General features: G+C 51.6%; 1 protein-coding gene across 3 annotated transcripts in view; it reads right to left on the bottom strand.

Annotated features, from left to right (window-relative positions):
- MAP4 (microtubule associated protein 4) overlaps window positions 1–12,525 on the bottom strand; it is a 147,476-nt gene that overhangs the window by 96,082 nt on the left and 38,869 nt on the right. For all 3 annotated transcript variants that reach the window (XM_068176517.1, XM_068176525.1, XM_068176531.1), the window contains one exon: window positions 3,124–3,374. In XM_068176517.1, coding sequence (XP_068032618.1) covers window positions 3,124–3,364 — 241 coding nt within the window. In that variant the 5' untranslated portion in view covers window positions 3,365–3,374. The remainder of the gene's footprint in view (window positions 1–3,123; window positions 3,375–12,525) is intronic.

Raw genomic sequence — 12,525 nt, 5'->3', positions numbered from 1 at the left:
CCAGGAGATCCCAGAATCCCTGAGTTACTGAGGTTGGAAAAGCCAGGAGATCCCAGAATCCCTGAGTTACTGAGGCTGGAAAAGCCAGGAGATCCCAGAATCCCTGAGTTACTGAGGTTGGAAAAGCCAGGAGATCCCAGAATCCGTAAGTTACTGAGGTTGGAAAAGCCAGGAGATCCCAGAATCCCTGAGTTACTGAGGCTGGAAAAGCCAGGAGATCCCAGAATCCCTGAGTTACTGAGGTTGGAGAAGCCAGGAGATCCCAGAATCCCTGAGTTACTGAGGTTGGAAAAGCCAGGAGATCCCAGAATCCCTGAGTTACTGAGCTTGGAAAAGCCAGGAGATCCCAGAATCCCTGAGTTACTGAGGTTGGAAAAGCCAGGAGATCCCAGAATCCCTGAGTTACTGAGGTTGGAAAAGCCAGGAGATCCCAGAATCCCTGAGTTACTGAGGCTGGAAAAGCCAGGAGATCCCAGAATCCCTGAATTGCTGAGGCTGGAAAAGCCAGGAGATCCCAGAATCCCTGAGTTACTGAGGTTGGAGAAGCCAGGAGATCCCAGAATGCCTGGATTACTGAGGTTGGAAAAGCCAGGAGATCCCAGAATCCCTGAGTTACTGAGGTTGGAAAAGCCAGGAGATCCCAGAATCCCTGAGTTACTGAGGCTGGAGAAGCCAGGAGATCCCAGAACCCCTGAGTTACTGAGGCTGGAAAAGCCAGGAGATCCCAGAATCCCTGAGTTACTGAGGCTGGAAAAGCCAGGAGATCCCAGAATCCCTGAGTTACTGAGGCTGGAAAAGCCAGGAGATCCCAGAATCCCTGGATTACTGAGCTTGGAGAAGCCAGGAGATCCCAGAATTCCAGAGTTACTGAGGTTGGAGAAGCCAGGAGATCCCAGAATCCCTGAGTTACTGAGGTTGGAGAAGCCTTCCCAGCCCACTGAGTCCCAGCTGTGCCCAGTGCCCACCTTGTCCCCAGCCCAGAGCTCCGAGTGCCACCTCCAGGTGTTCCTGGGACACCTCCAGGGATGGGCACTCCAAAGCTCCCTGGGCAGCCCTTGCCAATGTTTAATAACCCTTTCCACGAAGGAATTCCTCCTGAAATTCTGCTTCTTCCCCCCCAGTATTTGTGCCCGAGCTGTGGCCACAGGACCCAGCCTTTCTCTCTCCGAGTTTTAATTACTGCGCAAACCCAAAAGGCCTCGTTAGCCCCGCCCCAGGATCCTGGAGTTGTGTGGAATAATGAGCTGGGATAGCAATGTCCAGGGATGCACAGCTGGCAGGACACACGTAGGGGACTTGTATTTTACACCAATCTTGTGCACTGATTTTAGCACTGAGAAATCCTGGTGCTGAGATGGTTTAGGAGCTGCAGCTTCTACAACAAAGGATTGTTTTAAAACATCCTCGAATCATCTACAAGGTGTTAACAAGTCCTCGTGTTTCTCTGCTTCTGCAATGCTAGAATACAAATGAAATAAATAATACACACGTTCCAAGTTTTATAATAATCCCTTTGTCCATTCCCATCCTTCCTGCTCCCCTGGTGCCATTTAATAACTGTGTCAGCATGGAAAATTCAAGGTTACATTTTCTGTATTGCAAGGCACCCAATGCACTTCTAAACAAAGCAAATAAATGCCTTGAACAGACCAGAATTCCCCATGCTGTGGTCCTGGAGGTTCTGTTTATTTCTGAGGAATCACACCCCACCTTCCTCAACACTGATGAGCAGCAGGATTAAAGAAAAAAAAACCAAAACTTCTTCTGAAGGAAGTCATCAGGTTACCAAAGGTTTTCCTCTTCTACACAGCACAGATCAAGGCCACAAAACAAATAAAATCATCGAGGTACTGCTGGTCCCAGTGACAATTCCCACTTGGGCAGGGAGGGAACAGCACACAAGCAAAGGGGGCAATAATTAAAATTCTTCACTGGGAAAGAAACTCATTGCATGACCCCCAAGCCTCACTCTTTCCCTTTCACACAAGGAAGCATCTGTTCAAACGTCTCCTTTTCCTACAGAGTTCTTGATAAAGCTCTTAACATGAATAAATTGGTGATGTTCCACCTCAAACTCCTGGGGCAGTTCTGGGGTCCCCAGGCCCAGGACAGAGCCAGAGGGGCTGGAGCGTGTCCAGGGTAGGGAATGGAGCTGGGAAGTGGGTGGAGAATTCCTGAGGGAGCGGGAAAGGGGCTCAGCCTGGAGAAAAGGGGGCTCAGGGGGGACCCTGTGGCTCTGCACAGCTCCTGACAGGAGGGGACAGCCCGGGGGTCGGGCTCTGCTCCAGGGAACAGGGACAGGAGGAGAGGGAACGGGCTCAGGCTGGGCCAGGGGAGCTCAGGGGGGAAATTGGGAATGCTCCTCCTGGAAAGGGCTCTCCAGCCCTGGCCCAGCTGCCCAGGGCAGGGGTGGTTCCCCATCGCTGGTGGGATGTGACATCCATGTGGATGTGGCACCTGGGGACATGGTCAGGGGTGGCCTTGGCAGTGCTGGGGGAGCTGCTGTGTTTGATGATGTCCAAGATCTTTTCCAACCTTAAGGATTCCACGATTCTAAATATGAGCTGGGCTGGAAAGTGTTCAGCAGCAGCAGCAGCAGAGACAGCAGCACGTTGTGGTACCATGCACACAACCAGCACAGCCAAAAGAAATCCAAGTAAATAAAGCCTTGGGTCAGAACCATGGGATTTAGCTGGTAAGCATCTGGGAGATGATGAAGATTCCCATCTGCTGGCCTCACCAGCAACAGCTCACCATCCACCTTTCTTGCTTGGATCTGCCATGCCCCAGACTGGTGCCACCTTGCACAGCTCTGCTGTTTTGGGACACTTTGTGGAGCATGGCAGCACAGAATTTGGTCAGTGCTTCCTGTGAGAGCCCCAAAAGCACCCAAGCCCAAACACGAATGGAAAGCACAGCCGCTCCTGTGGCCCAGCAGGGTGAGGCTGTTTCACAGGCTGAAGGGCAAAAAGCAACGAGCAGGGCTTGACCTCAGCCTTGGCTTTTGAAGTAAGCGTGTCAGACTGAGGCCAGCAGCACAAGTCCTGTCTCAGCAGTGTCACAGCGAGCACAGGCGTTCCCTGATGTCTCAGTGGCAGTTTTCGGGACACCTGGGACACTTACGTTCCACGGGGAGTCCGTCCACGTGGCCTTTGCTTTTGGGCTCCTGGCTGCCAGGCTTGGCATCGTCCTCGTCATCCAGCAGGGGCACGTAGTCTGTCTTATCCACGGTCTCCCCAACCACGTCCTCGAACTTCTCGGCCTCCAGCGTGGCGATGAAGTCCCTCTGCACCTCCTCCTCCACGTCGTGGGGCGGCTCCGTCAGAGCATCGGCCAGGCTCAGGTTGTGGTCCAGGTCAGCCATGCCTGAGCACCTGGAACCCGGGCAGGGAGACAGAGAGAATTCCATCAGAGATCTCTGAGCTTCCCCCACTGTGCTGCCGAGTGTCCCCTGGGCCTCTACACCCAGTGTTTGGCCAGTGCTCAGTAATTCCCAGATGTTTCTAAACCCCCCACGACAGAACAGAAATAAACCGGGATCGTCTAAAGCGGGTATAGCTCGTGGATGTGACATTTCATGGGGTCTTTTATCAGAACCTTAAACAGAAAATGTAAAAAAATAACGCCCAGCACCTGGCCAGGGCAGCCATGGAGAGACACTGGCTCCTGCCCTGCCCCAGATCTGGAGTTAATTGCACCCCTCAGCAGCACAAAGTCACGCAGGAGAATTTAGTGCTGGGCTTGACTCCACCCAGCCTCCCCTATGGAGATTAGGATTTTACATAATCTCTGATGTATACTTCAGCGCTGCTCCTGATCCCTCCCAGAGGGTCCTGCAGCACATCCATGTCCTCAGCAAACCTTGCTAATCCCAGCAAACCCCCTCCAGCCCTGGGATTTGGGAGGGAAAGTGACTTTTTAATAATGTTCACATGTAAAAAAAAACACAGCAAAGTGCACACGTAGGCATTATATCCACAGCCATGAACTGGAAACAGAGGAGAAGTAATCACCAGTTATCCCTCCCTGATTTGCATCTCTGGGTTCAATTTAATTCCTGGCACCAAGCTGAAAAATTGCACCTGAACTGACTCATCTCCAGCCTTCAGGTTGGCACAACACACTCCCATCACCAATTCTTTACTTTTTCACTTCTCAGCCTTTTGAAGCCATCCTTGGCAGCAAGAGCCAACAAAAGCTGCTGGAATGTACAGAAAGGCTTTGCCCCCAGTCCCTCTCCAGCTCTCCTGGAGCCCCTTTAGATCCTGAAGGGGCTCAGAGCTCTCCCTGGATTTTCCCTTGTCCAGGTGAGCATTCCCAGCTCCAGCCTCTCCTTAGGAAAAGCAGGAGCTGCTGACACAGAGCTGCAGCCACGGGAACACAAGGGACACTTGTTGTGCTGGGTCAGGAGGGGTGACCCAAGTGGCCACCGTGCAGCAGCCCAGGCCGGCTGCCTTCCACGGGGTGGCAGAACACAGATCCTCTTGTTCCCAAAAAACAAAGGCTCCTACTCCTTGAACTCCAGGAAATTCTGTGTCAGCACTGCAGGGCCACCACATACCTACAGGCTCCAGCCTCACATTCCTTGGGAACAATGGTGTCCCACTGATGGTGGTGTTTCTGTCCTTCCAGGCAAGTCTATTATGGAAACTAATTCAGCTCAAGCTCTTCTTTTTTGTTCTCTGAATGAAAGGTCAGGCTTGCAGGCAGACCACACTGCAGAACTGCAGTTCTTGGTGCATTAGATAAAGGCCCTGAAGCACAGCTTGGAAATCCAGAGGTGAAAAGTTTGGAGCTCTTCACCCGCTGTGCAGGGTCACAGTTGAATGAATTATGGTCAATAAAAAAAAAACCATTTTATATTTAAATGAAAGAGGCTTATCAAAAAGGTTTCCTTCAGAGTTCCTGACTATTTTAAGACAAACCATCATCCAGATGTGCACACAACTGGCTGCACTGCCCTGCAGGGAGCACCAGCCAGGGAAGGCATTTCCAGAAGTTTCACCCCTGCACTGACCAGTCTCCTTCAAGGAACAACTGGGGCTCAGACAGAGCCAATTTTTCAGGCACGTCCTCCTTTGGTTTATCTCACAAGTGAACTGATGGCTTTAGGTCAGCGAGCCGCAGTGCGCAGCGATGAACATTTAATCATCTTCTTCTGAAAATGTCATTTAGCATCAGAAGGAAGAACAGTATTTACATTTCCCAACAAGCTGCATCATGAGCACAGAGAGACTGAGGCTGGAAAAGCCCTCTGAGTCCATCCAGTCCAGCCATTCCCCCAGCACTGCCAAGGCCACCACTGACCATGTCCCCAAGTGCCACCTCCACTGGGATTTAAATCCCTTCACCAATGGGGACTCCACCATGGCCCTGGGCAGCTGTGCCAGGGCTGGACAATCCTTCTGGGGAAGGAATTTTCCCAATATCCAGCCTGAACCTCCCCTGGCCCAGCTGGAAGCTGTTTCCCCTTGTCCTGTCCCTGTTCGCTGGGGCACAGCTGCACTCCATGGAAGAGCTGCCGTAAAATATGTGGCATTTGGGGGGCTTGTGGCACTGACAGTGCTGCTAATTCAGGTCTGCACAGGAACTAGGACACTGGAGTGATCTACTTTCTGGAGGAAAATAATAATGAGGCTATGCAGCCTTATCAGCAGGACATTTCCTTGTCCATATTTAGCTAAATAGGAAATGTGGAAACGATGTATAAAAATAAACCAGTGTACCTAAGAAAAGCCATTTTAAATACAGCACTGGTGTCCCAGACAGGCAGGAGCACCTGGCACAGACTGCAGGGATCCCTCCTCAGCCCAGGTGGGCTCCAAGGACAGCCACAACACCCCTGGGAACTCCTCCTTTTCCCTCTCTGGTGTTACAGCAGCCAAACACCACCAATTCCCAGATTCCCAGGGCCTGTCTGCTAGCTAAGGCAAGAGGAAAATGAGGATATTGCAGGGGTTGTGCCCAAGGGTAGAGAGAAATCCTGGAGCATATTCATGTGTTGAGCAGCTTAGAGAGACAGATGCTTCCTACCCCACTTCCATTCATATAGAACAGAGCTGCCTGGGAAACATTAAAGAATCCTCAGCAATCCCCTGCCTCCACAGCTCTGGAAATCAGATGAACAGAGCACAGGGAAGAGGAATTCTGGCATTAACCTTGGGATGAAAGAGGAAAACTGAGGAGTGGCAGAGATTTCTGAAGGCAGAGGTTTAAGAATGCACTGAAATTCCTTCCTGGAAAGGGGGGTCAGGCACTGAAATGCCCAGGGAGGTTTGGAGCCCCATCCCTGGAGGTGTCCCAGGAACACCTGGAGGTGGCACTCAGAGCTCTGGGCTGGGGACAAGGTGGGCACTGGGCACAGCTGGGACTCAGTGGCCTGGGAGGGCTTTTCCAGCCTCAGGGATCGTGAATAATTCTCCAGCTGCCCAGGTGCTCGTGGCTGTGAAATCAGCAGAGGGAGAGGAGCAGCCGTGGGTGACACCAACCTGATTCCAGGTTTGTATCCAGAACAGCCTCCAAGGGCAGCCCAGCCCTCCCTGCCAAGAGCAAAGGGAGGGGTTTGCTCCAAGGAAAGGTGTGGAAGGAGCAGGAACAGCCCTGCCAGTGCCACAGTGACAGCTGCACCAGGGGCAAGGAGAAGGGGTTTCCTGCAGCCACACATTCCAGGCAACCTTCAAATCTCCCCAGAGCAAATCCTTCATGTTCCTTGAACTCACACGTTATTTTTACACAGGAGGGTTGTTTAGATCTCTCCTGTTCCAGGCACAGCTGATCTGTTACACTCAGGGTTTGCTCCATCTGCTCTTCCCCACGCTCAGAAGCTCTGTGTACTCACTGAGTAACCCGTTTGTTGGGATAAATAAAATCCATCTCTCCTCAGCTCATCTCAAAGATTCAGCAGGGTTATTTTAACCCCTTACCCACATCACAGACCCTCCAGCCTGGTGTCTTGTTCCAGAGAGTTCCAACTCTTCACTGGATTTTAGTCCCAGCTGCCCCACCCCTGGAAGTGTCCCAGACTGGTTTGGGTCAGGAAGGACCCTAAAACCCATCCAGAGCCACCCCTGCCATGGCAGGGACACCTCCCACTGTCCCAGGCTGCTGCCAGCCCCGTCCAGCCTGGCCTTGGGCACTGCCAGGCAGCAGGGGCATCAACAACTTCTCAGGGTGTCGAGAACTTCTCTTCAGCAGCTTCCTCACCCAGGTTTTACTTCAAGTGACCCCCTGGAACAACTTCCCAGAGCCACCACCCCACTCACCGCCCTCTGGAAAAGGAGGCAAACCAAAGCCTGCATGAGCCACAGCCTCCAGCTTCCCATCCAGGGAAGAGCAGAATTTATTTCCTCAACTTTGTGCTTCCATTTTGCAGCTTCCCTGACTGCTCTGCTGTGTTCCTGCCTCCGGGCACGCACAGGCTTGGAATTTCAAGTTATGATCAGTCTGACCCAGATTCTGTGTTCTTGTCTGAAGACAGAGAAAGAGGAGAGCGGGCACGGGGATGCTGCCCAAAAAGCCAAACCTGTAACCTGTCCCAACACAATCACACTCAGTGTGGGACCCTGCCTGACCTCCCTGGCATTCCTGGCACAGGCAATGCTGCTTTTCCCACAGGAGCACACCCAGGTACCTCATGATGCCTTGGGCAGGCTGGCCTAGAGCAGAGGCTGGACAGAGCTAAAGAATAAAGCAGGGATTTATTCAAAGGATCTCCTCCATGGATCCACCTTGGGCAGCACAAGAGCCCAGCCAGGGCTGCACCCAAGATGAACCAAAATGCTCCCAAAATGCACGAGCGCTCCCGGGGGCTCTCACTGTGATCAGCTCTGCTCCATTGGCACATTGCAGTTCATTGTCCCATTCCAGCTTTAGCCCATGCAGTCCCATCCTGCTTGTTTTTCTCTCTCCAGCCCACGTTGTTTGTGCTCTTGGGCCTGAGGTTTGGCTCATTTGTCCTTGGTCCCCAGCTGGAGAAGGAATTGTTTTGTCTCCCTGCTCTGTAAAGACAGCTCACCATCCCCTAACGTGAAGCTCAGAACTGCACACTAAAGCAGCACAGGATCTCAAAATATAAAAGCTCAAACCTGAGGCATCACTGACAGCCCTGCAGTGACAGTGACACAGCATTCCAGCCTTCTCCAGAGCCCTGCCAGGCTCCATCCATGGCTCCCATCCTGCTCCAAACAGGCTGGAGCCAGCCCCTGGCCCAGCACCTTCCTGCCAGAGAGGGAAGAGAAATCTGCTCCCATCCAGGAGGATCAGGGAAGGAACACTTCCTCACTTTTGCTGCTTTAAAGGAGACCCTGATGCCCAGATTTATGACAAGCACATCCATTACTCCATCAGATCCACTTGCTCTTTCAAAATTAGCTCCTAACTCCATCCCAAATTAAATGCCTGGCTGGGAGAAGCAGGGACAGCTCAGGCATAATTCCCATTTCTCCTGGGTAAGTCAGGTTGCTTTTCTTAGCTGGAGCTGTTGGGAGCACTCAGCCGTGGCTGCTCAGGCGTGAGGAAACAGGAGAGCAGAGATCTGCTAAGTCATCCTCCTTCCAGAGTCCTGGAATCCATGGAAAGATTTCTGCATCCATCCTCCCAGAGGAGAGGACACAGCGACCCCTGAGCCGCCGACGTTCCTCACATTCCCTGGCTGGGCACAAAAATCTGTGACCCAATCTGTGATTTTTTTTTTTTTTTTTTTTTTATATTTTGGCACAGTCTAAACCAGTGGGATTCACTTATTTATTGTTTTAAAGTTAAACACAGCAAGAGCTCTGCTTTATGGCTGTTTCTGGAGTCACAGGAAATCCCACAGACCGCCAGAAGCTTCTTAGGGGCAAAGAGATGGAGGCCGAGAGATATTTAATAAAATCTTAAAATCACACTCTGCTCAACTGCTGGAAAAACCAGCCTCAGAAAGGGTGACCTGGATTCCAGAATTCTATTCAGGCATCAGCTCCCCAAGGACTCCCTGATGTGCAGGTACCACCCCCTGGCAGAGGGAAGGTCTCCAGGTCTTTGGGATGCTCCAGACCTGCTGGACCAGCCCAAGCACCCGATGGCATCATCAAACCAAGATGAATTAGGAGATTCCAGATATTTCCACAGCAAAATCAAACCAAACCTCTGCTTGGAGGTGTTGTTGAGAACAGAGTGAACTGGCAGCTTCCTCGGAGCTCCTGGGAGAGCAGACAGGGAGGCAGCACATCAAATATTCCTGATTTCTAGTGCATGTGTGGACTTCCAGCAAATGAGGATTTCAGGGAGAGCCACGTTCTCCTTCAGACAACCCAGGAATACAGCAAGAGATTTTCCAGCTATTATTTATAGGGCTTAAATGACTGCTGCCCTCCCGTGTGAGGGACAAGAGATGGGGCAGGAACAGAGGAGGCAGATCTGGGGACAAAGAGAGCAGCTTTGGGTGCAGAGAGGGCAGATTTGGGGCAATTGATGATTTTAAGCTTGGGCTCCTTAAACAGTCAAAGTACTTGTAAAGTTGTTTCCCTCCTCAGCACAAACTCCCTGAGCCTTCTGGCTCACTTTAATTTTCCCAGAATAAACTCAGTCAGCCCCAGAGCCTCCAAGCTGCTAGAGAAAAACCAGAAATGCACAAGTAAAGGGAAAACAATTCCTACTATTGCCTCCACAAGGGAACACAAGGACAACACAGATATTTCCACTCAGGAATCCCAGATTCCCCCTTGCAGGGCCTGAAGGGGCTCCAGGAGAGCTGGAGAGGGACTGGGGACAAGGATGAAGGGACAGGACACAGGGAATGGCTCCCACTGCCAGAGGGGCAGGGATGGATGGGATATTGGGAATTGGGAATTCCTGGCTGGGAGGGTGGGGAGGGGCTGGGATGGGATTCCCAGAGCAGCTGTGGCTGCCCCGGATCCCTGGCAGTGCCCAAGGCCAGGCTGGACAGGGCTTGGATCACCCTGGGACAGTGGGAGGTGTCCCTGCCATGGCAGGGGTGGCACTGGCTGATCCTTGAGGTTCTTTCCAACCCAAACCAGTCTGGGATTCCAGGACTGTAACCATGAAACAGCTCTGAAGGCTTCATGCAGATCTCAGGCACTTCCACAATCCCTTTATGGCCACGCACCAGACAATAAACAGGAAGTTTTGAGTTCTCACTTCAGATGGGTTTAATGAAGTTCCAACACGATCCCAAAGCCGAGGCAGAACTTCAGCCCCGACTGCCTCCTCCTCTCGCTGTCTGCTCCAGCCACTTCCTCTTACCTGGCATCTCCCTCCTTCCACTTCTCAGGCCAGGAACAGCCTCTCCCCCAGCCTCTGACTGCTGCTCCCACCTGGGCCTGCCACCATGGGGAACTCTGAGGCTCCTCAAGGGTGTCCATCAGCTGCAGGGTTTCATTCCTTAGGGACGTGGAGCCATTTCTCTGTTTCAGGCATTGCTTTTGCTGTTATTGGTACTGCAAATAAACCCAGCTTGCTGCATCTCGGTCCTTAATGATGATTTCTGCCCCATGATCAGAAACGTTCTCACCAGCTCCTTCTCCCTTAGGAAAGCACTGATGAAGCCATCGAGCCGTGCTTTCCCCATCATCAGTTAGTCAGATGCCACATGGATTAGCAGAGCCTGGCAGCAGACAACTCCAGCCTTCCTGCCTCCTTGGGAATGTTAAAAGATTCAATTTCTGGAGATTTGAGGAAACTTCTATTTTCTCCCTGCCTTGCAGCCACTCGTGGCTTGGAGAGCTTAAATTTCATGGCATGCTGAAGTCCCCAAGGATAACCAGGCAGAAATCCCACTCTAGCCAAAGGCAAGTTGTAAAACAAGCTCCCCTCTCCACGTCTGGAGCTCCTACTCACTGTCAACTCAAAAGCCATTGCAGAAGGTGGCCTGAAGGCTGCCAGAGCAGCATTTCCCAGCTTTACTAAAGCAGTTCCCACCAGCTCTTTTTAAATGTGGATATTCATTCATACTAAAATTATCTGTACTTGATTCAACAACAACAAAAAAAAAAAAAAGGAACATTTTTTCTTTAAAGTAAAAGAAGGGAAAAGTGCAGGACCAGAAGGGCACCCAGGGGAGGCAACAACCACCAGGATGACTCAAAGCTGTGGTTTAGTTGATATGGGGGTGTCAGTCAAAGGCTGGGAGTCTGTGACTCTGGGAAAGCTTCAGTGGAACTGCAATGTGCATCCCAGGAACGTCACACAGTCCATGAACTGCGCGGAGGAGAAGCTGCCAACACCCATAAAAACTGCACTGGAGCTGCAAGGCTGCTGTAGGAACTATGGCAACAGCAAAGCCCCAAAGGACAATGCACAGTTAGAGCTGGAACAAGCCCAGGATGACAGGGCTGCTCCAGGAGGGTGCTTCCCAGGAATCCAGCCTTATCCAGTGAGGAAGGATCCATGGCTGCCCCACGAGCCTCTCAGCTCTGCGCCTGCCCCTACAGTGAGCTCTGCCAGAGGAGCTCAATGCTCTGCACTGCTCAAACACAACCCGTGCCCCAGCCAGAACACGTTTTACAGTGCGGTCCCTGAGGGACCTGGGCCACTCCAGCCTTTACCTTGGCCGTAATTCCACACAGGAATGGATCTCAGCACACACCTCACTGGTGATCCTGGCACAGGCCAAACCCTGCCAGCAGCCAAAGCCTCTGCCACTGCCTCTTCCCATCTTGCTGCCGGGGCATCCCACAAAGCGTTCCCTTCCAAAGAGCTGCGGCACAGCCCCACACAGGCAGGGTTCCAGTGAGGAATGCCCTGCACAGGCAGAACTCCCCTGCACACCCCAGCACGTTCCCCTGAACGTTTCCTGTGCAAGAGGTTTTGCAGCGACTCCTGTGAGCCAGAGAGGATCCGTGCTCACCCCTGAAAGAACTTCCTACCAAGGCTGTTGACACAGAAACCAAGAAAGAAAGAAGGATAAATAAGGGAAACCTGCAACTGTCTATTCCAATAAGCACTTTGTTTGTCTTTCCTGACCAATGAGTAAAGTGTAAATTCACTTTTGTAAGTTCTGTGAGAATGTATAAGAAGCATGCATGCTATAATAAAAACTGTTTGAAGCCCTCTGAAAATGGAGTGTGTTGCTTTGGACTGTCTCTGTCTCAATGATGAGAGTTTCCCTCTCTCACAGCACAGCTGCCTGGAGAGCACTGATGCCATCATTGCCAGGTACAATGGAAGGGTCCAGGTCTCCACACAAAGGGATGATCACTGTGGCCAGGGCTGTTGTTAGCAGAGGAAAGGGAGCAGATAAATAAATACCTGGCCATCATTGCCAGGTACAATGGAAGGGTCCAGGTCTCCACACAAAGGGATGATCACTGTGGCCAGGGCTGTTGTTAGCAGAGGAAAGGGAGCAGATAAATAAATACCAGCACTTCAGGACTTCGAGGAATTCCAGTGGCAGGTAGCATGAATATTGCACGCCCCCGATTAACATTATTTTCAACTCAGTAAAAGCAGTTTAAAAATCAAGTCTACATTCTGCACTTATGCAAAACAAAAGTAATTAGCTGGAGCCAGATCTCTGTCAAAGATCAA

Source organism: Anomalospiza imberbis, chromosome 1 (genome assembly GCF_031753505.1).
Source record: "Anomalospiza imberbis isolate Cuckoo-Finch-1a 21T00152 chromosome 1, ASM3175350v1, whole genome shotgun sequence".
NCBI classification, from domain to species: Eukaryota; Metazoa; Chordata; class Aves; order Passeriformes; family Viduidae; genus Anomalospiza; species Anomalospiza imberbis.
Note: the sequence above shows the minus strand (reverse complement) of the source record. Positions and strands in the feature narration are given on the sequence as shown.